The 24,754-nt window shown below is 43.7% G+C and overlaps 2 protein-coding genes across 2 annotated transcripts in view; both read right to left on the bottom strand.

Annotated features, from left to right (window-relative positions):
* kri1 (KRI1 homolog) overlaps positions 1-24,754 on the bottom strand; it is a 602,835-nt gene that overhangs the window by 98,312 nt on the left and 479,769 nt on the right. The gene's annotated exons all lie outside the window — the stretch shown is intronic.
* The window catches only part of usp43b (ubiquitin specific peptidase 43b), a 128,307-nt gene that overhangs the window by 95,911 nt on the left and 7,642 nt on the right, over positions 1-24,754 (bottom strand). Inside the window, exon 2 of the mRNA XM_049560658.1 lies at positions 20,495-20,641. Within this exon, the coding sequence (XP_049416615.1) occupies positions 20,495-20,641 (147 nt within the window). The remainder of the gene's footprint in view (positions 1-20,494; positions 20,642-24,754) is intronic.

Raw genomic sequence — 24,754 nt, 5'->3', positions numbered from 1 at the left:
CAACATACAAATGTAATGTATCTATGGTGTGCAGAAACGTCCAATTCCAACATTTCTTCTGCTGATTGGATTACTATCTGCCTCTCGACTGCATTCCTGCATCAAACCCAGACTGCTCTAACAGCGTTCTTATAAAATCTAAGAACAAACTTAGGGGAAATGTCATTGCAGACTGTGCTGATGGCACAATTTACTGGTGAATACGACTTTGTGAGATGTCTCTTAAGAAGATTTATCCCACCTTTAAGAGAGCAGCAGGAGAAGCTGAGGGGGAAATTAATTCTAATGAAGGCGGGTCGGCCTCCTGAGCTGATGAGCTTTATTATTACCCTCCTGCTTCTGCGGCTGCCGCTGAGGACTGTGGTGACACGGATGAGGATAAAAACACTACGCGCATCAATCAGCAGAGACACACAGGAGCCTCTGGTACCTGCCGTAGAGCCGTTTTAATGGCCATCACAAGCAGTAATAACTACGCTCATATACAGTGGTATAATTAATAAGGATTAAAGGCGTGATATTGTAGAAATACAAACTTTGTTTTGGTCTTTAATTAAAGTTCTTTCTCCGAACTGGCATTTGTTAGTGAGGCTGGATTGATAATTATCGCTTTTTAAAAAATCCATTCATCTTCTCAGGCAGATTCAATTTAACTCAAGATAACACATTAGAACTGGACTTGGCGTGACAGGCACGCCTCTCTGCTTAAATCATTTCTATCAACAACTGTTTAAATCATCCCAGTCAGCCTGGTTTCAGGCAATTGAATCGGCACACACTCTGGAAAGCCTCCACTCAGCAAATCTGAATCACTTAAATTGTCAGGGTCTGTGCTGTCTGCCAATCAGACGCAGCAGGGTTGGGAATAATTTGTGTGTGAAGGGAATTTCTTTATATTAAATAACGAATCAGTCTGTTCATTTGACTATATTTCTCTGCGAAACAAGAGAGCTTCATTCTTCTCCTCAGGCGAGGCACGTCTGAAGAGTTCAAACTCTTAAAAAGCTCTGTGTGCTGCTGATTTAAACTTTTAACTGGAGAATATTTAACTTATTAAGTAATTAGACCCGTGCAGCCTCTCCGAGAAGTCAACATCCCACAAAGGCAAATGGTAATTTTGCTTCCTTTTATTTCGGAGCTCTCCACAACTTAATGAGAAAATGTTTTCTGGGCTGGGCTCCCTGCAGAGCATGAGTGCAGTTTATAGAAATGTCCTTTGACTGCTCCAGACAACACAATGCATCACCGCTGGTTTAAAGAACAGTTAGATAGCTGCAGTTTAACTGTGTCTGGACCACAGTGAACAACCCTGCCAACAAAACCAGGTCCTTGTTTTAGGAAACGAGCATGGCCTTGAATCCAACCTCAATGCTTGACAGAGAGATACTCACTACCTTTATCCCATTTAATATTTTTATCCCTACCCATTGTTTCTGAATGCCACCGTGCACCTTGAAACAGTGCTACAAGGGGTAGTGGTTGAAAACTGTCCCTATGAAATTGGATGACCCTTCAAGACACTCAGTATGTTTACATGACATTACAGAAAATTGATTCATTATCCGACTAAAACCAGTCTTCTAAAATATATGTGAACATATTTGTCCAGCTGAAATCAAATTTCTTAAAGCCGGACTAACACACCCAGATAATGTGATTGGAAGTCGAATTACAATCAATTGGACCCAAACTAGCCGAGGCGCTCTGAGCATGCTCCACAGTTTCAACTTCCCTCGGCTTTGACCCACAAGTCGTATAGCATTAGATGCGTAAGAGAAGAAGCCGATAACAACATGGTGAAATCTACATCCAGAGCCGTGCATTTTTGGACGGACCAAACGTACAGAGCTGTAAAGTTGTCCACGTACTAGTCTGCTGCTCGCTAACCGTAGCTAACTTGTTTGTCGACTCTTTGGTCTGTGACGTAACAGGTCAACCAGAAAAGGTCCAGTTCTAACAAACTGAAAGGGGGCATATCTCCACCCATTGTAGCAAAGTCAGACATACTTCGGTTAATAAATAAATTCCCCTCCGGCGCTTGAATACTGGGATAAGGACAGTAGTTCAATTAAATAGTGGAGATGTAACCGTAGCTCGACTTAACAGTGCACGTAAACCTACTGACTGTCACCTCGTTGGTAGTCGTTGATGGCGTAAACAGTTGCAACGAGTGTTGCTGAAGAGTGCGAATATGCCGTCTTCTGCAGTGATTTCTCTGGGCTATAAGCAGCCTATTTGTGGTTGTCAGGACGCTCATGATACATTTGTAACTTAAGTTTAATGCCATCAATCGATTAAACAAGTCATCAAATAAAAAAGAACGCTAGTTCATTATCAGGCCACACTGGGACATCCTAACCCTAGATGTGAATGCACAAAATGGAGGGGTAAGGGCGTAGTGGTAGGGGCAAGGAGTGTACTGGGACTGGGCCTTTGAAGAACCCTTTGAGTAAGTTACTTAAGTGTCATGTAATTTCCATATATTATGGTACTTTTTTTTGTAAAAAGCACAACAAAAAAGCACTAGTAGTTTTCTGATGTCTCAGTAGCTAACTGGATGGCTAGCTAACGGTATATTTTTGCGGATTTGTGTTTGTGTCACATTGTGACATATTTCAATGTCACCCTCCCTTCCTTTGATTACATATGATACTTGACTTTTAACTTAAGTCCAGCAGCAAAGTTTCTGCACTTGTTACCACTTCTCTAATGTCACTTCAGACTGGCAGGGTGGGAGTGGAGGTTGCTAACGTTAGCTTACAGAGCACAGCTAGTGGCCTGGTAATGAGGCATTTGTCTTTTTTTATCTGATGACCTGTTTGATCGATTGAAAGCGTGAAACTTAAACTGCAAACAGTTAACGTTTCTTCTGAGATGAGGACTCTCCTTTACGGGTGTTTCATTCAATCTGTTTTAACTTTTCATATTATTGCTTGGTTTGGAAATCTAAATCTGTCCATTAAGAATAGATCTGGAAGTCTTGACAAATGGGTTAGTAAGACTTCAGGGAGGAGTTAGGCCAAGCTCTTTGACATTAACAGAGTGCTGCAGGGATGATGTTTTTTTGCAGGCCAACATGGAAGTTATCATCACTCTGATTATACCTTGTCAAAACGCTAATGGAACTTTTCCATTGGATTTTGAATTATTGCAGAAAATAAGATCTGTAGCAAAGAAAAAAAAATGTTTTATTCAGTACGATAATCTTCACAAATAAACACTTAGGTCGTATGACTTAACTTTGCCAACACAACAAGGCTGTAAAGCCATGTTCGGCGTGATGATGTTCTGTCGTCTCATTTAGCCACTTGTTAGCAACCCCCCTTTTCAAGACACATCAAATCTTAGAAATTCACTGGAAAGTTACAACCGAGGTCACTTATTTCATGACCTTTGGCAAACATTATGCTCAACTGGAAAAATCTGATTCATGAATTCATTTAATCTGTCACTGCTCATGTATTAGCACTAACATTTTTTTTATTATTATTTTTATTTTACTCTATTTTACTTATTATTATTTCTGTTTTTATTTTATCTTGCTTATTGTTAGGTTTATTTTTTTAGTTAATTTTTCTTTTCTTTTATGTATGTGGACGGGATGATGGATTGGGGTTGGTGTGGGGTCTGTATGAATATATGCCTTGAAAACTGCTGTATATATTTGTGTAATTTAATGAAAATAAAAAGAAGTTAAACAAATCTTTGAAATTCACGAGAGGGGTATTATTGACTATTTTATGTCATAGAACAAAATATAAAAGTGTCTTCAGCTTGTGTTGACCACAGATCTGATTTCAGGCATCTAATCAAAAAACCCATTAAAAAAAAAAAAAAAAAACCCATTGACTTCAAGATGAGGGACCCAGAAGCGCTAATATGCTAACTTATTTCTGGGTTTTAGGACTTCTGGACCATTGCACTGATGTGCTTAAGAGTAAATAGCACTCTGGCTGTACTTACACTTCCTTTGTGTGCATGTGTAGCCAACTTGGTATGAATTACCATTTCTTTGCTCTTGCTCTTTTTTTGTGTGTGTGTTGATGCGTCATTGCTGACATCCTTTGCATTCTGTTTTATTTATTCTGTTCTTATGTGAGCCTTGGCTGCAAAATAAAAATAATTTTTTTCTAGGAGGACAATGAAGATAGCCTTTAACCTTGTAAACAAATCGTGAGCATCCCTGGTTTTTCGTCTCCATCAGATACATGGCAAATGTCATTGTGATAATATCATTATCGTCTGCTCACGTAAACACCATCGACGACTACTGATGATAAAATCGGCGTCTTGAGGGGTTGTCCCGTTTCATAGGGGGAGATTTAACCACTACTCCTTGTAACTCTATTCTGAGGGGCAACGGGGCTCTTGAAAACGAGGGGTAGGAGTAAAAACAAGAAATGGGATTGGGCCTAAGTATCTACATAGCTACAAACAGACAACACTCATCTTAGCATCTGTTGGGGGCTTAAGGCTTCCAGCCAATCAACACTGCTCTGGGTCAGAGGTGAGAGCGAACCTCAAACACAGAGTGGTCATATTCGGACCCTTCCCTCCAAGCTGCTTTTCCAGCTGGGTGGCTCCGAGCCACAGGAAGCCATTTCAGCTTGGCAGGGCAGACAGAATCAAAGGCAGAGCGGAGAGGAAACACACACACAGCAGAAAACACACAAGAATCACAACAGAACCGTTTGCATCCAGCCCTGACAAGAGAGGGGAGCAGCGCTGACCACACGCAGGCGACCGCGCTGCTCGGCTGTGGGTTCGCCGGTGCTTTTATGTGCGAGACTGAGTGAAAAGAAACCAAGTATGAAACCTTGGTACAGTGTCTGGGTCACTGTCTGGGTGTGTGTCTAATTTCAGCACACAACCACCCACATAAATCAGATCTGCGGGCAGAGGAAGGGAAGGAGAGCACAACTGATAAACAAGGAGGGAGCACACTGTGATTGTGAGCTGTTAATGTGGAGGAGGACAGAGATCAGGCTTATCAACCCCGATCAAGGATGTGTGTCAGTCCTAAAAGCGAGCTCACTCCCCTGCCTGAGTAACCAGTCATGACTCCTTTAATGAAGTAACACAGTGAAAATCCCACTAAGTTGTTATCTGGCAGCTGTCGAGGGTAGTTAGCTATCCAGAGGCTTATGCTAATGCCAAACTAGCAGCTTCAGCAGCACAAGCTAACAGCTGCTCAACCACTGCAGGCCAGAGACTGTATCCCAGACAGCTGAGAGCTCGTTCTGGGGACAAGCAGTGTTTCCTAGCCTCAAAACAAAAGTCATCAGCTTTCTAAGTGCGATTCCACCCTCTTTGGGTGTGAATCCAATTAAAAAACAGAGGTGTTTAGAGACTCCTTGAGCTGGTAAAGTTGGTACGATGGTGCGTTTCTGAGACATTTGTCCAATCTGAGCAGCTGCTTTCAGTAGCTGGACTCATCCTGACCATGTTGCTCAGGTATACTTCTTAAAAATAACCTAAAAACTTAAGTCTGAGCTTGGTGTAACCTATATTATATTTACTGGATAATGGCTATTTAAAGCTGTAGCCATTTTTGTTGATACAAGAAAAATGGGGTTAGACTATTAATCTGCGAGATCTGCTCAGCATGTTCAGCCTCAGCAAATTTATGTGCTCCAATAAAGCCTGAAAGCTGCAGTCACAGAGCACCCTAATTCTAAGTGCAACCCCATCTAAATGTTGGCACTGTACGTGTCTTCTAACCACGGATACATTACATTCATACGATATTATGTAGTGGATATGTTGAAACTCTGCGTGTCTTTCATTTAAACAACGCTTTGGTTAACGTGGTTATGTTAAGGCACAAAAACCACTGGTTATGGTTAGGAAGAGATCATGTTTTTAACTTAAACAAAACGCTTATGGCGTCACTATCCCCACAGGAAACACAATAATATCTTAGTAAAAAAAACCAACCACTTGGGGCGTTGGTAGCGTAGTGGATAGTGCCGGCGCCCCATGTACAGAGGCATCGCCTCGCTGCAGCGGCCGCGGGTTCGAATCCGGCTCGCGGCCCTTTGCTGCATGTCAGTCCCCACTCTCTCTCTGTCTCCCCATTTCACCCTCTGTCCTGTCAATAAAGGCAAAAACAAAAAAAAAAAAACAAAAAACACTTTTCATGGCACTATCACAGCTGGAAACACAGGCATGTCTTGGTCAAAACCAGCCACTGTTTGTGGCACTGTCCTGGCTGGAAAGGCAGCAATGCCGTGTTAAAGGGAAATTTCGGTTTATTTCAACCTGTCTCCTATCGTCCTAAATATGTTTAAAGTGACTAGTGACATAAAAATAATAGTTAGCATGTTAGCCGTTAGCCTAGATACAGCCGGGGCGCATAGTAGCGTCAGACCTGTTAAAATGTAAGTGAACGGGCAACCTTCAAGTGCAAAGTTAGTCCACTAAACAAGCTTTTTTTCCACAAAGACCGCCTCATATCGTTAGGATGAATGTCAGAGAACATATAGAAAATGACATGTAAACGTGTTGTCTTACCTTACCGGTGTGCTGCCATGTTTGTTTACCATTTAGCTCTGCTTTCCAAAGCGCAGCCGAAATATATCTCGCGAGAACAAGCAGCGATCTCATACTGTGCCTGAAATCTCATGAGCTCTAGATACAGCCCAGCTGGATACTACTCCAGGTGGAGGTGTCTCGTCCTCGGTCACATCCAGACCTTGAAAATAAGGCTGCAACCGGTCCCATTCCTTGCAACAGAGGCATTCCTCTTCTGTGGGCACTGGGGCACAGCATTCACAGGTACACCACCAATCTCCAGAGCTACGCAGCCTTGCAGCAGCCATTCCTCCTCTCTCGTCCTCTACCTGTTGCGCCTCTCTCTCTCTCTCCTCTTCCATTCTGCAATTTCACGAAGCTCTTCGTCAGTGTATTCTGGCTCAAATAAATAAGGGCGGCCATCAAACTCTGCAAAATCAAATTCCTCCTCCACAAAGTCAAAGTCTGGCAAAAAGTCAGCCATTATTCTATAAATCTTTCATAAAATAAATGAATGAACTTTTCAGGCTACTGTCCGGTTCTGCCTTCCAGCTGTTGCTGCTTGTTCTCGCGAGATTTCGTCCATGCTTTGGAAAGCAGAGCTAATGGTAAACAAACATGGCAGCACACCGGTAAGGTAAGACAACACGTTTACATGTCGTTTTCTATATGTTCTCTGACATTTATTTTAACGATATGAGGCGGTCTTTGTGGAAAAAAAGCTTGTTTAGTGGACTAACTTTACACTTGAAGGTTGCCCGTTCACTTACGTTTTAACAGGTCTGACGCTACTATGCGCCGCGGCTGTATCTACGCTAACGGCTAACATGCTAACTATTATTTTTATGTCACTAGTCACTTGAAACAAATTTAGGATGATAGGAGACAGGTTGAAATAAACCGAAATTTCCCTTTAAAAACAACTGCTTTGGTGGCACTATCCCGCTATAAAAACAGCGACAGGTCACTGAAAAACATCCACATTCAGTGGCTAAAAAGCCGCTAGAAAAAAAGAATGACTCACTAAAAAACAGCTTTCAGTTCAAAATTGCTGTTTTGAACTAAATATTGCAATAATCCGTTAAGGAAACCCACTGCAACCTGCAGCCCTCTCAACATGTAGTAAATGTCCTACATGTCATGTTCCTTTAGGTGAGACTGTTTAAAGTTTATCCAGTCACTCACGCAAACACAAAAGTCCAGGCAAAAACTTAAACATGCATTTATCCTGATTATAATAAATTAATTGCAGTTCAGTCTTTTAGTGACCTTGTGTCCACAGAGAGCCTGGCCTTGTTACAAAAACAACATCCTGCCTTCACCAGAAACCTCTGTAAATGTTAAACATCCACGTTCGACCACTACGACAGCATTTTTGTCATGAAGAATCAAAGAAGTAACTTCTCTCTCTGTTTTCTCATCTCTGTGGCTGTCACTACTGCTTACTGTTCCCCCACCCGTTGCCACACTATTGCAGAGAACTCAGTCTCACCTCTCCGTCTCTGTACTCGGGCTGCACAACAAGTGTCTCTTTCTCCCTGCAACTTACAAAGAGCCGCATTCATATAGCGGACAGAGAGGGAGAGAGGGAGAGCTTCACACTCGCACTGTGTTTCCTGAGAGATAAACAATCAGCAAACCGAGAGAGAATGTACGCCACATAAGTCAAAGCCACGGGGAGTCACAGTAAATGTTAGACTGCGTGTAGTGTTTGTCTGCTTGTGTGTGCAGGATGGCGAGCCGTCACCCTCCATTACAAATACAAAATACTTCAGCGCAAACGACTCTGACACTCAGTGGTTGCGTCTACATATCCAGCCCAAGGGGGTTGTGGATGTTGAGGGGCACTGAAGGAGTGTGGGGAGGGAGGGGGGGTACCCTCTTCCTAACTTTTCCTTTGGGCTCTGGCTCTTCTGTGCTAAGTGCTAACCAACAGCACATGCTTAAAAACAATTAGCATCGGCACACAGGCCCTTGAATTGGCAGCAGAAGAGATTGGAGCTCGGAGGCTCCTTGGCTGTGAGTGGGAACGTGCATGGACTGGTAAACGGGGCTGACGCCTCTCATCAGCCTGGCTATGACCCTAGATGACTCTGCCAGCAAGCGTGCATCACCCGAGCTCCGACAGGGTGGAGATTAAAACTAAGGTGAACCTACAGACGACCCATCACGGACCAACAATGATCCTGAATAGTTCTTGAAAGTTTCAGAAGACTTTGATTTAGACCAGAGGTTCTCAAATAGAAAAATAGTTGTTTAGTTTAATCTCACTATTTAATTCTAGGGCTGCCCTCTTAAAAGTCGACCAAACGTTAGAGGACCAGAAAGGTCATTAGTTGAATTTGAATTTCATTGGTGCTAAAAACAAACAAAAAACAAACATGAAACTCTATGAGGAGCTGCACCTTGTCAAAATAAATCCAAACCTATATGACTGCACCATGTGTGACTTTACTTTGAAAGGACAGACACAGGAAGTGTCCACGCTCAGCAGTCAGACAGGAGTCAGGTTAATTTCCAGGGCTGGTACCTGCGGTTATTCCACAGGCTAGGTAATAACATGTCGGGCAGGAAATCCAAAATCCAAATCTTAAAACAGAATCTTTTCAGACTGAGGTCCCTGAAGCCTTATTTGAGACCATGACCTAATGCAGTGGCGCCACCAGCCGTAATCCTGTACACACCATAACGCTTCTGTAGAACTGGGAGTTCTCGATTAGCGCAGCCAGTCTACCATCTCCCATCTCTTTCCCAGTCATGCTACATGCATGGTTAGTGTTGGTTGGAGGAGCAGAAGGAGGGGGGCAGGTCTGACCCGCTGGTGATGTAATCTTTGTTGTTGTTAGCAGGGCTGTTGAGTGAGAGCGCAGTTTTCTCTGAGACTCTGCGACACATCTTTAAGTTTCCTCTGCACTGTTTTGAGCGACTAATAAACTCATAAACGCAGCTTTACTCATGTCTCACCTGTTCGCCCTTCAGTGGTTGACTCTGTGTGGTATATTTGGACTTCTGCACGACTCTGCTACAAATATGATCTACTGTAGGAGAGCTGCAGTGACGAATGTGTAAACCTGGCCTGTTGGCTGGTATTTGAAATGCATGCAATAAGCTAATCAGATTTTTACACAATCATTCTCTCCCCCTCTTGGTTGCTCACTGAGAAGACTGCATATGTGCATGCGTGGGAACCTGCTTACAAGCTGGCAGGCAGTTCTTGTGCATACCATGAAACAGAATCCTGTCGGTGCCAGTGATCTAATGTGAATCAGTTTATGGGTCCTTGACACAGGAAAGGTTGAGAACCACAGATTTAGACACTTGTCTTGCAGCTGCCCTTCTCCTGCCCTCAGTGGGGCCCTCGCTGCCCCTCACAAAGCTCCTTTGTGGGTGGAGCACTGATAGCAGACTGCACACCACAGCTTTACTGTACATTCTTACAGAGGTACAGTGTGTAAGAGCTGCCGAGCTGCCACAGGGACAGAGCACAGAATAAGGCGAGGAGTCGGCTATGATTCATGGGGAGACAGAATTACTGGAATTACTTCCCTCCCATTCCTGATACTGAGCAGAGGCCTATCTGGCCGCGTGTTTCCTCACTGATAAAACTGAAATCCATGACAACCTTGGTGTCTGCAAAGAGCCCACACTGGCTGATGGCAGAGGGCCTGGACAAACATAAGAGACAACTGTCACAAGAGATTTTCTGCTCTGGACAGAGGCCATAGTGCTGCTCTCCCCTTCACTCTCTCTCTGTCACTGCGAGGGATATTTATTCATATGCAGAATATTCTATTACAGCATCGTATTCTTCTGAAATGATCCCTAATTAAACACGTCAGAGGTTTTCAGAGTCCCACAAAATGGCACAAAGATTAACAAGGGAATGGACTAATCATAGACTGTACACGGGAGGCTAATACTGCAGCTGAATTTTTCATACAAAGCTCAACCTCCAACAACTAAAGACCTGCAGCTGAATCTGAACTAATTCAAGATACAATCTGTTGCATCTTTGCACTTCAAGACTGCTCAAATTTCCACTATAATGACATTTTGGTTAAAGTTAACTAAGAGATTTCTTTCATAGTTCAGCATTCTGCATTGCTGCAGCTGACGTATGTAACCAGTGGTCCTCACAATTCTTTACTGTTTGACCAGAAAAAAGAACAGACCCTTCGACTGTTAGTAAAAAGTATGACATTTTTTGGCTGGTGGGGCTTAGCTGGAGGCAAAACATTTATCCGCAGACATCACGAGCAGAGTGAATGAGTGATTAACTTAACCACTGGTTCATTCATGTAGAAATATAACGCTGCGTTTCTTCCACCAACAGGGCTCTCATTTTAGTGTAGAGCGTCAGACTGAATTTACCAACGCACCATGTCAGGTCACTCACTCTCCGGGACCGCCAGTGTTACTTGAATAAGTAAACACTGACCAACGGGACCAGACTGGCCGACCCGTATGCTCTCACTCAGTGGATGGATGATGTCACAGGAAGCCAATCTTACAAAGGAGGACCACACTTGTTTGTTTTGCTATGGAAGCTAACGTTAGCTAATGTGCTAAAAAGTTAGCGTTGCAGAGAAATCCAATCTTCCTCTTAATCCCTCCCCAGTTTCTGATGAGGTGGACATGATAACCCTTAATACACATAACCTTATTCATCCCTACAACAGGAAATACTTTTTCCCTAACCTGATATGAAGTGTGCGCTGCACATGTGAGCATTTTTGATGATGGCCTCCGTCCAGTCCTTTGGTCTTATCACATTTAACCATAGTTGTCTTTGTTTTTGTTGACGGGCAGTGGCGGCTGGTTTTGAGCCATGACTCCTTCTATTCTGGCTCCCAATAACACAACAAGACCAGCTGTGAGTCACGTTTTGCCTCCACCTAAAAGATGAGGTCATTGTGATGTCGGCCTTAAGAGGGTCTATTTAAATGCATGGTCTCATTCTTGAAGGTATCAGATGAAGAATCACCTCAACTCCAACAAGCTTGTGCTGGTAGCCTTGGATATCTTATTTGGTTAATTCGGAGGACCGCACACAGACTTGTGAGTTTCATCATTTTATTTTAATTAAACAGCACTGTGTTGAATCAAAAGCTCAATGTTTCGACCCGTGTCTTAATCCAACCCAGTCACCAGAAAAAAAGTTGGCAATGTACTTTTCTGCAAGCCACAGATACATTACGTTACATTATTATGCAGCAGATACAATGAAACTTTATGCTTCAACAGTGCTGTGGTTAACGTGGTTAAGTTACGCACAAAAAACACTTGGTTATGGGTTAGGAAAACCAAGCCTAAAATACCTGGTTTGGGGGGCACAATTCTTGCAGGAGAAGCAGAAATGTCTCTGTAATAAACAACCACTTATCGTGCCTTTAAAGCTGCTGGAAACACAGAGATGGATTGCTACAAAACACCAACATTTAGTAGCGAGAAAGACGATGACTTGCCAAAATAGTGGATTGAAGCTTAGCAACTGTCTCGTTGGGTTTCATGCCATCCACCATCCCCTCCACCTCCAGATGACATGTACTACATCACTTAAGAGATGTTGATATAAAACGTATTACTGTGCGTTCACACCAAACGCGATGGACGCGATGAACGCCACAAGTTTCCATTCAAAATCAATGTAAATGACGCGATGACACGTGATGTTGCTTCGGGCGACGCGTTTTAGGCGATAAGAGCGACGCGATGCGTCCATTGCCTCATCGTGTGTATCGCTTGAAGTTGAAAAATTTGAACTTTTCAAGCGACATCGTGTGACGCTGTGCTGCGACATCCAGTTGCATATCCAACCATTCATAAAGAAATTATAAGCAACTAACCGGAGACAGATGGACAGGCGCTCCACAGCTGGGATGGAGCGCCTGTACTTGGTGTCCAGGTGGGAGATCCTCGCACCGATACAGGCCAACAGGTCCTCAAACTGGGCCAGCATCAGCCTGAAGTACCGCTGGAAACGACCATCATCCAGACGCAGCTCTTGCAGGAGGTGATGATATTCACCCAGCTGTGTGCGTTTCTGGAGGATATTGTGAACCCAGACATGGCGGCGTTTGGGTCTCCGATCCAAATCAGATGTCCACAACAGATAAAGAGCAGCTACGGTAGTTAACTCAGCCATGGTTGACGAGAAAATAGCGGGAGGTGAAGAAAATTGCAGGAGGAGGGTTGCGTCATCGCGACTGAAGCGATGATCAAAAAGGTGACATTTGTGATCAAGCGACGCGATACTTGCGTTACGGGCGATGACATCACGTCCATCGCGTTTGGTGTGAACGCACGGTTAGGCTTAAGTGGTATCACAGCACTACGATATACAAGTGTATTTGGAAATCCTGGTGCTAGTCACATCACGTGCCACCAGAGGTCAGTCTCTACCGGTGGAACAGGCAGAGAACTGACTGTGAGTGGTGGGGATAACGTTACAGGACTGTAAACAGCTGCAGAAAGAGATGGCAGCGAAAACCACATTTTCACAAATGACTCAGTGGATTAAGGAATTATTCTGATTAAACCAGAGTTGGTGATTGTTGCAACAAGCTTGTAGCAGCACTCTCTCATACCTCATAACTCTTTTTTATCATTCCAAGTCTCTGCAGTGCCAATAAAGTTTTTTATTTTGACAACTGCATTCTGAAACAGCAGTCCTGTTTGACAGGCCTTGTACATCGATTTGATGCTCCGCTGCACATTAGATTTTGGACAACAATTGTGAACTCGAGGCGGCGGGCCAAACGCACTTGGACGCTGCTTGCATTGTAGACAATCATGTTGCCATGGATACAAGACTCACAGTCCTTGGTTAGTTCACACCAAACTACTGGGCAGCTTGATCCTAGACAGCTCTGTGGTTTGATGATATGCTTCAGACTCAGCCAACACTCACCTCCAAACTCCCACCTGCTTCGCCTCCGTCCTGCCTCCACTGGTGCTCGTTACAAAACAAACAGTCACTGCTTGTGTTTGAGAACAGGAGCTAGCCAACGTTAGCTTCATCTGCACCAGCTGGAGATCACATGGTTGGCTTTCATCCGATCAGACAATAGGGATGGGAATTGATTAATTTCATTGATACCATTGCCATTATTGATTATTCTTATTGGCCCAGTTCTTTATTGATCCCCTTCTCTGTGAAAAAAGGTACACCCTACACCCTTTCTTCACTAATTTTCCCTCCCTGTGCCGCAAGCATGAACAGAAGAGCTGACAGGCGAGAGGAGCTGATGTAGCCTGAGAGCTAGCTGTAGCAACAGTCTGTCTGTCAACAACTGAAATGGTTGAAATGAAAGAATATTTGTACAGCGTTGTTTTTCACTGAGGATTCTTTGTCAAAGAAAAAATCTGCTAAACCTGCCCGCGTGGTGCTAATGTTATTGTAACACAGCGGTTTTCAAACTTTTTGTGCCCAAGACACGCCAAACGGCACACCAAAATCTCAAGGCACACCTGACTTTATATATGTGCACAAGACATCCTGTCACGACATAAGTCAATAAAAATAAGAAACAATAAGACAGTAGCCTTCGTGACACTGTCTACTGACAGTTTCTTTCCTCTTCTCTTTTGGTGCTAGGTCGTCTTTGTTGGTGCTTTGTTGCAATTTGCTCTGCCCATTAAAGCAATCCATCGTCCCGTTCATGGCTGCCAATCAGGGCTTTTGATGTGTCACACACTGATAATTCTCACACATGAACGGAGACAAACAGGTTCCTCATTAAGGTTTTAAATTAAATTAAATTAAATGACATTTTTTTTTGCACAAGTTTGCCTCTTTATCAGGAAATGGGTGTGCACAATATACTGATACAGTCAATTAAAATTCATTCCTAACTTTTTGTATAGGCACACCATTAGAGAACCACTGGTCTAACAGGATATTTATTCTTTGTAATGGATGTGCTGCTCAGTTGGGAAGCAATGGCACGTGTGCGTAGAGAGTCAAATACATTCAAATGGCGTTCCTGGAATTTCTTTAGCCTGGAAATCCAGACCCAAATCTAGACAGATTTAGGGTCTGGCCATGAGTAATGCAAATGGCCCAACTCGAGGGGCGGCACCCAGCATGCATTTGAAAATATCACTGCACGGAATTGGATAACACTACGACCAATCAGAACAATACACGGGGTGACGTATCCAGAGCTTAGCTACCAGCGGAGCTAACTGGTAGATTAGACTCTTGCTTTATCCGGTTGGCAAAACAGCAAAAACGTCCTTCTGCAGAGGTACAGGAAAGACTCGAGTCTTCAGGAAAGACTCGAGCGCCGTCTTCTGTTCCTCTTTGAGAGAAAAAGCCAAGTCTAACTCGTTCATTGTAGCGGCCAAAGCTGTTTCAAACAACTGGTGTTCATCCGTAGCCATCTTGCAATGTTTACTGACTGATTCTGGACTTTGTCGTCGCAGCGCTGTCGTCATCTGTTTAGCTCGCCTCTGGCCCGCCTATATCAGATACACCAATGTGATTGGTGCAGCTCGGCTCCATCGGCGTGGGTAATGAGCATCATTACTGATTGCCAGAGTGACTTGCTGAGCAAATTCAAATTGTGCTCTAGCGAGAACTCTGGATTTCCAGGGTAGACTTTCTTAAGAATTTATGAAAGATTTTTCAGCATATTGCTAGTTGTAGCAGACGTTGAGCTAGACTTTTTTGTCGCTGGTCATTTTGACCGAAAGGGTCATAAAAATCCGGTCATAATCTATTTTTACCGGTCATTTTAATTTTCGTTTTTAAATGATAAAGATATTCAAAGACATTTAGTTTTCATTCTTTCGTTTTTAATAAATCCAACAAGCAAGTTATAAAGTGTGCATTAATAAGGACATGAATGAAAAGATGAACAGACATCCACACACCCGTGCCATTAGGCTTCGCCCTGGACACACCGGATGGCACTAATGCGTCACTAACACGTCCGGTGTGTCCAAGGTGTTATGTAGTTATGCCTGTAGGCTCGGTGACACAAAATTAAAATTGTAATGAAGTGATTATGGTATTGAAAAATGTGTTCGGTTATGCACTGTTGTTTTATTTTAAATTACAAACATGGTATTTTCTCCTCATGTTCCTCAGTGGGTGCTGTTGTTATTTTATTTTGAAAATTGGCCGGATTCTCTCGTCTTTTCTGTGTCCGACTTCCTGTTTGGTACGATCCGCTCGATCCAGCTTGACAGAAGCGCTCGCGGCTCGCGTGAAAAATAGACCAGACGCCGAACTGAAGCGCTGCCTCCACGGGTGCTCCGCTCTGCTCAGCAGCCTGTGTGGACAGTCAGATGGGTTAACATGGGCGCTGACTGAAAACTGCCTCCACTGCTGGGCGCTGTGCTTCGGTTCCGCGTCCGGTGTGTCCAGGGCGTTATATCAACAACGCTACATGAAGCAGATGGATGACTTTTTCTCTGCAGACAGTGTGAAAACGGCAGCCACTTAAACCACTGACTGTGCACTCTGCCGCCAAGTGGGCAGAGGTGGTAATTGCAACCGGTCAAAATGACCGACGGCCTTCAGATTTTCCGGTCATTGTTGTAAAGATCCGGTCAATGACCGAGAATATCCGGTTAACGCGACCCCTGAGTTGTAGTTATCATTTTACAGACATTACAGCAGAACAACCACCGCTCCATCCGGCTTGGTCTTGGCAAGGGTGGAGTACCAGGGTAGTGCACAGGTGAGTTGCATACTGCCAATGATTGGACTGAGATTGGTTAGTTTTACCTGCCTGTCCATTGTTGCCTCATGTACGTTCTGATGAAGGTCAAAAAGCTCAACAATAAAGTGAAATACTGCATAGATGTCAGTTTGAGGAAATCCTTTTCTGCCAGTACAGACATTACAGCAGCAATGTTGTTTTTTTCTTTGTACCATGAAGCCACACTTTGGACCATTTCTTCCTCTCCAACATGACTCCGTCTTTCTGTTGTAAAACTTTGTCGGCAGTAATAAAAGGAATTGATTAATTTGGACGCTTATGAATCCGATAGATCCGACACTTTGGAACTGGTTCCCAACTGGACGTGGTTCTCAATTCACATCCCTATCAGGGACAGGATATTTTTCTGACAAGTTAAAATTAACTGTCTCTGGGGTGCCCAGTAACTCACCTGGGAGAACGGGCACCCCATGTACTAAGGCTATGTCCTTGCCACAGTGGCCATGGGTTCGATTCCAACCTGCATGTCATCCCCTCTCTCCTTCTTACATGCTGCAGCTGTCTCATCAAATAAAGGCAAAAAAAGCCCAAAAAACAATCTTTAAAACTAACTGTCTCTAAAGAAGACACAAGCAAACCCTTCGGTTCCTTCAATCAAATGGATAATATGCTTATTTTTCTTCTAAAGCAGTGGTTCCAAACTGGTCCAGCCCCAGGGTCCAGATTTCTCCTTAGTCATTAGTTCAAGGTCCACACAGTTTGATATATTCAGCATCATACTTGTGTTTGACCATGTCATTGAGCTAGTTTGCTGTCTCTGTCAAGTAACTGCAGCTGGAAAAGGCACTTCAAAATAAAGGTTTTGTGCTAGAAGTGTACTGTGTTTACACGTTTGCATGTCATTTGCGGTCCATTCAGAATGGGCCAGCAACCCACCATTTGGTAACCACTGCTTTAAAGGTTTATGTCCTCCACACCTCACCGGCTTGTTGGGTGTTAATAAGGTACGGCGACATTTTCCCTTGAGTGCTGCAGACTCGTCCTGACACACCTTATCAGCAGCTCTGCAGTCCTAACCTCCCGTCACGTCCTCTGTGGACCCATGTGCACTCAAATACACAGTGCAGACTCCAAACCGACCCCCAGACCTCATCCTGAGTTAGAGGTTAACTCAGCTCAGTCCGTGTGAGAATATCAGAGTATGAACAGAGACATAAGAAAGTTGGGGGAGGACGACACCGGCAGAGGATGAAGGTGAACCGTGGTCCTCACACAGACATGTACTATCTCTCACTGTCACTGAATTTGTCTCACTGCCTCATTTATTCACTCACATGCTAATGGAAGGATTGAGTATCAACTGCTACACTAAAGCCAGAGGAAAGGAGCTGGGCTCACTCCCACACACTGGCCAAAACTTTCACTATGACCTTGGCTGTGTAATGATATGCTGTGCTGACGCTGCATTCCTCTTCCTCTCAGAAAAAATAACCTTTTCTTCCTTTTAATTGATACAAGCAGTGCAAGAAAAGGTTGTCGGTCATAAGGATTTCACAGAAAAAGGCGTGTTCTATCTTAAATTATCCGATGTATAGCCTTGGGAGTGTAAGACTTCCTGATCTCAATATCTCTGGATCCAATAATGATGAAACAACAGAATAAATCATTGCAGTTAGTGCCTCAGGAAACAAAGGGCACTGAGTTTGAGAAGATTTATTTGCAATGACTCACCAACAGCAAGTGTAGCGCTTCTCATAAATTATGCCACTGCTTATCACCCTGCTAAAACTACAAAAAAGAGGGATGTCTATTTCAAAAGTAAAAACATGTATTTAATAATACATGAAGCCTCTGCCTTAATGGCTCGCAGCACAGCAGTTCAAAGTTCCATTCAAGGAGTATCAGGATGCTCCGCGCCCGCAGGCCCACCTCCAGGAGGAGACGTGCTGAGAGAGAATCAAACACCAAATCGCCACACTTGTCCTCTCCTTGTCCACGGGCAATGCATTAGACACAGAGCAAGGTTGCACACCTCAGATTGCCACACTGGTGTCGGATTCATGAAAAGTGCACTGCAGAACAAATTTTGAGAGCTGCAGGGAACCTCTGGAGAGTTAACTGTGATGATGCTGTGTGTGGAATTATCAAAAGACCTCTGGACATCCTTATTTTCAGTGTGGCTAGACTTACTAAGCTGATTATAAATAACACAAACATCGGGCACTGGACATCAGGAATATCGACTTCAGCGGAAAAACATTTAGAAAGTTATCAAACGCACTGATCTGAGACACTAATCTGTCTAAAATGATTCTAAACTTGTGCTAATGTGTGTGTTAACATTCACAGGTTAAAGGATAACTTACGTCATTGTCAACATGGACCCTATTTACCCATGTATTTGTGCCTAAGTGACTAATGGGAACAACGGTTTTTAAAATTAATCCGGTATTGAGTGAGAGCTACGAACTAGGCTGCAATGTCACGACTCAGGGAAATCATGTATCGTCAATTTTTGTCCACTGAAAGTGTTTCTTTTTGTCACTGACAGGCTCAGATTGTTATTCAAAGTGTCTGACAGCATTATGTAAAGGATCCCTACAGTGATAGACCACTGTTCTAAAGAGTAAGATCCTTCTTGTTTAACCAGAAACATCCCCGAAATTGCCATCGCCAAACCCACTCAGACTCCATTTAAAAAAACTGTAATTTAAGTGTGTATAGAGGCAGCATATTTTGACATTAAACTGGGTAAATTAAAAGGTCATTTTCAACCAATCAGACTTAGTGATTGTTGGAACAGTGGAAAGATGAATCAAGGCGCTTTTGTGAGTTTTATTTTGTTCCTGTCGACTCTGAATGAAGTGTGTTTAACGATTACAAAATTAGTGTTTATTTAAATGGAGTCTGGTGGGTTTGGTGATGGTGACGTCGGAGCTGATTTTGGTTAAACAAAATGGTCTCTCTCTGTAGGGATCCTTTCCATAATGTTGTCAGACACACAGAAGAATAATCTGAGCTTGTTAATGGTAATTACTCGACCAGTTTAAAAAAATGTTGTTCCCATTAGTCACTAACGGGCTGTAAGCCGCCTGGAAAACGTGAGGTCTTTTTTGAGCCAGCTTTCAAGAGCACGACGGCAGGTTGCTACTGAGGCTAAGCAACATTAACAAGCATCACACAGCCTATTTACCTGAAGTCCTGAGTGCAGAGCTGATCTTCTTCCAGGAGCTGTTTAGAAGTGTGTAGGCCTATCGTCTGTGGGACAGATGTAAAGCTCTGGGTAGCCCTGCACTAACATGATCAACTTTTCTGTGTTTATCAGACTGAATATTTACAGAAGAAGGGAAAGATATCTGTCGGCTGTGATTGGTTGTTCCTCGTCACATGACATGCAGTGCGCGCTGCTGTGTTCCAACAGTTGAACTCTGTTTATCTTGGGGCGTAGATTCGCACCCTGAAAAATGAATGCGTTTGAGTGCACCTGCCGTGCGTCTACGTTCAAAACAATGAATTTGAAGGCGCAATAAAAACGGCATGTTTGCCCCTAAGGCCTCTTTCCCATTGCACAAAAAACACCCAGTAACACAGCTGACATCTGGCTTTTGGGAATGGGAAAGGGTACGATCGGCATTCACACCTGGGACAAATGACTCTGGAGTAGTCATGGGTGTTTACCAGCACAATGCACAATATACTGTCTGTCTCTGCCCAAACAGCACTTCAACATTAATCCAAATTTAGTCAACACTGAGTTTAAAAGAGAGACTGTTGCTGTTTGCTAACCTGTTTTCCAGCCTGTCCATGACATCAAATGTGACACACCAGTATAAACAAATCAAACAAAACAAAACAGAAGAGCACACTCGTCTACGGCAGAACCCTGTACATGGCTCCGGTCTGCTGGCAGCAGTCTATCGCTTATTTTTAGAGTGTGTTCCCATGTTGAAGAGACCTACATACACACACTAATATTGGTGGAAAAGAGTTACTACACACAAAAACATGGGGAATCAAGATTTGTGTTGAAAATGACCAAAGTCACCTTTTAACATTCATAAAATGATGATCCATTAGATGTTGTGTGATTATACAAAATATAATGGCTTCACTGTGACGCCACAGGAGTTCATGATATATAATTAATGAAATCATGTGTCTAATCATGATGAGTCATGTATTAGTTATGCATCAATTAAGCATGCAGTGTGAACCTTAATTATAAAATGTTACTATAAAGGCGACGTGTTTCCTGTTCAGTGATCATGGTATCTGTTACTACACGAACCAACAGCTTGGTGGAGTCTTACCTTTGCAGGAGGTTTGGTCCTGTTGTTGTTATTGTGGGACGCCAGGTTGACGTCTTCGTGGACGCGGTCCAGCAGCCACAGGAGGAACTCCAGGGCGTCATGTTGGGAGTTACCACGAAACTGTGATCCGTACTTGGACACTATCGTCTGGAGAGGAGAGGGGAGAAGCAGACTTAATGAAAGTGTCACTTTTCAGTCCAGCTGTCAGAAGATAATGTTGGCATTGTGCGTCCCTGCAAACCACGAATACATTACATGTGTGAGTTTCATTTGTGTCATATCAACTTTTATGAAGTGACCTAGCTGACTTTGCCATCAGGAGGTGGAGGGGATGGTGGATAGCTGCAGACGACTGTTAGAGACCCAGGAACAACAGTAGTGAACCATCACTAATTTTCCAGCTGGGATAGTTTTGCAAACCCATGGCCACCCATTGCCCCAAAATTTGTTATATTTAGCCATTTCTAACCATAACCAAAGGTTTTTGTTCCTGAACCTAACCATATGACATATTCTGGGACATCTCTGGTCATCTCTCTGTCAGCTCCACTGAGTTTGTGCTAAGTTTATGCTCTTATGTTCATTTTGCAAGCTTTTTGTGGTTAGCATTGGACAGTGGTGGCGTGTGACAGCGAGTCACTCAGCAGGATGAGGAAATCAGCTCTCCAGTCTGTAAACTGTCCTCCTGTCTACATCTGATAGCTAGCTAATAGCTTGCCAGATCAAGGTTTTCAATTGTAAACATCAGTAAAAATCGAGGGAAAGATGGAGAAGAGAGGACACCAGCTGAGCTAGCATCTTGCTGCCATTGTTCAGGCACTGGAAATAAACTGGACGACCTCTGTGCCGCATCAGGAAGTGAAATACCCTTTGATTCACCAAAAATTAAGCTCTATCCATTCAACCACGTGACTCTTTTCCTATATGTGATCTGACAGAGCAGAGGACTCCAGGAGAGAAGGAGAGGAGGCGTGTGCTTCACAGTGAATAAGGACTGGCGTGACGGTGTGAATATGAGGTGCTGTCCTGTTCCTGCTGTGGATCACTGCTATACAACTTTCAGAGGCAGCTGCAGAGAAGCGCTGCCTGTGTTCAGGAGGAGCGACCATACTGCTGTCTCGTCAAGTTCAGGACATTCTGACAGTTAAATCATTTCACAACCAAAAACCATGGATTACCAGAACCATCTGGAAACTGGAGTTGTACCTACTATAAACTGAAATGATGAAGTATCCATAGGTTGAAGAAATGTACAATGCTAACAATCTTTCTGGTGATCGGGTTGCTGTGCGCAGATTTCAACTGTTGGAACACAGCAGCATGCACATGACATGTAGCAAGGACCAACCAATCACAGCTGACAGATATCTTTCCCTTCTTCTGTAAACATTCAGTCTGATAAACACGGAAAAGTTGATCATGTTAGTGCAGGGCTACCCAGAGCTTTACATCTGTCCCACAGACGATAGGCCTACACACTTCTAAACAGCTCCTGGAAGAAGATCAGCTCTGCACTCAGGACTTCAGGTAAATAGGCTATATGATGCTTGTTAAGATTGCTTAGCAACGTCAGACGCAACCTGCCGCTGCCCTCTTGAAGGCTGGCACAGAGTAGGCATCAGATTATGGTGTAAATGTCTTTATTCTTTCAAAAATAAAAGCCCTCTGCAACTTTAAGCTTTTATGGGGGAGGGCGAATTCACAAGTTTTAAATATTAAGGGCGATGTGTCCCCTGTGTCGCCCACTAAATCTACACTTACTGTATGGCCTACAGCTACATAATTACTTTATTAGGTGTAGTTTATAAGCAAGGAAAAAAATTCAGTGCTGTATCAGTACGGAGAAACCTTCTATAATCCTTGAATATATCTATCCTGTCCAGAGAGTCCCAGTTTCCTCTCCACTGAAAGATAACAACAGTGGTGCTTTAATTGGCTTTTGTAATGTGACAGCTCGTTAAAATTAAAGCTGCAGTGGCTACCTGAAGGAGCCAAATAAAACTGCATTGCTAAGACATCCTTTCTGAAGAATTCTCCAACAGAAAAAATGTGAATCTCAAGCACTACTTGTTTCTCGGTTTTGACAGCTCGGGTGTGCGCGCTGGGCAGCTCTACCCCGGCCTTCTCCACAGAACGCTGATCAGAGGAATCCCGGAATTGCAAATTTGCACTAACGCTCTTCACGCTTCCTTCGTCTCCACCTGGCCCACGCTCTGACTGATGCAGACTCAGTTCAGATTTTGGATTTGCAAAATGTGCCTTTGTCTAAAAAACATGCTTGTTAATAAAAAATTTACTGTCAGAAGTATCACATTCACCCCCTTTTCTTCTCAAGAAACAGAACATCAGGAGAAATTTGCCTTCAAAAAGAAGAAGTGTGAATAACAGTCTTCTTAAAAGTAGGTTGAAGACTACTTTAGCTCACACTCAGTATAATGTGACTTCAGATCTGAATGGCACCCGACTCAATTAGGCGGGAATTAGCTGCATGAACCGCAGCTGGCAGGCTGCAGAAGCAAAGGCAGTGATGAGAGATTATAGCAGAGGGAGCAGCAGACTGTAATCATTGCTTCATAATCCACTAATATGTGATATGCCTCTTATGGCTATTACACCATAACGTGATGTAGCATGTCTGATGATGGAGTGAGAGGCCCGCCACTGAGGAGCTGCTGGTCGATTCTCAAAAAGATGGGCAGACATACTGAATTAAAACGCTCTTTAACAACCAGCGACTCAGGATAAAGCTGCAGGTGTATGACACAGAGCAGACCAGTATACTCAACTCAAATCATTCTAAAAGAGGGTCGTTCAGTCGGAGCAGAGTAATTTAATAATGAGCAATCACTGGCAGTGCAGCCAGGGCTGCGTCTTCAAAGTACTTCCTCTAAGATGTGGTTACTGACAAGTGCAAAAAGTGAACATAAAAATTCATAAACAGAAAAAAACTGCTGGTGGAGTCTTGGCAGAGTGATAAGGTTCTCTAATCTTCTCCTCTGATCTCGTCTTTAAAGTGAAAGTGAAGCTTCCTTTGCCTCGTGGATCTCAAAGTCAAAAAGTGATGAGTGTTGCAATCCAGCACTGGATCCCTGCAATAATTTTAAGAAAAGGTCGGTCGCAAAATACGAAAGGAAATATAGAGCTGCTTGTTTAATTCAACTGGACAGCTGTGTGTCTCTGTTGAGCAATGTTTTTATTACGTCAAGAGCATGTGAACAGAAGAGCCAGATGTGCACTGAGACACTTTTGTAATCTGCATATTTTCCTCACTTAGATGACACGTCTGACTCTGGGAAGTCTTACTGTAGGTTTGGAAGTTAAAATAAGACATTTACAACCTGAGAGAAAAGTAGACCTCTGCACCTCATCATGACTGATTTCAGGCTTTAGATAATCTAGGCCATTACGGGAGACTTTGGCCAATCTCAGGTCATTTCAGAGAGAGGGCGTTCCTATCGGCTGTTCTAAAGATGCAAGTGTGCATCCCCTCGGTGAAAGCCTGATTCAATGGCAGAGAATCCTGCAGAGAAAGTTGCTAGTCCAGCTCTGGCAACAACTGCCTGCACTGCAAAGCTACCTTAAAAAAAGGAGGACGGACTTATCAAAAAGAGTCAAATGACAGTCTGACAATAAACAAAAGAAAACACGTGTCAGTACTGGAAAAGCTTATCAGATGCTAATAGTCTGCTAACTCGAGCCAAAAGCTCAGAGCTGGGGCTTTAATGTTTATTTAGCTAACATTAGCTAGAGCCTCGAATCACAGTGTGTCTTCCGCCTCACTCCCCGCCACAACAGACCACCTCGCCAGGAGGAGAGCAGGCAGCAGCTCAGAACCCCAGTAAGTGGCCACAGCAAATCAAATCCAGATACACAAACCCAAGCTCCACGGGAACTGACAGCCCCAACTCCCTGCTGGGTCAGCAAACTTTCTGTTGCTGCTGTTACACAGGTTAGACCCGGTGCTGCTGCTGGCCACCAGACCCCTGTGACACCCTGCGCTGGGGGGTTTGCACTGGCCAAATTCCAGCTGCTAGAGCGACCGACTGAAGGCCTGCCTCCCGAGCTGCTGCCCAGTCTCCTCCCAAGGCAACACATTCTCACTGTGACCTTGTCACATATCGACGTTTGGTCATGGACTTTCAACGTCCACATATGACGTCCAAAGTACACTGGGTGTGTTGGTTGTTGACATTCTGGGACGCCTTGTCAAGTTCAGCCTGTTACATGCATTGTCTTCTTTCAAAGTACACTTCTGTTTTC

Source organism: Epinephelus fuscoguttatus, linkage group LG19 (genome assembly GCF_011397635.1).
Source record: "Epinephelus fuscoguttatus linkage group LG19, E.fuscoguttatus.final_Chr_v1".
NCBI classification, from domain to species: domain Eukaryota; kingdom Metazoa; phylum Chordata; class Actinopteri; order Perciformes; family Serranidae; genus Epinephelus; species Epinephelus fuscoguttatus.
This window is presented reverse-complemented; position numbering and strand designations above follow the sequence as displayed.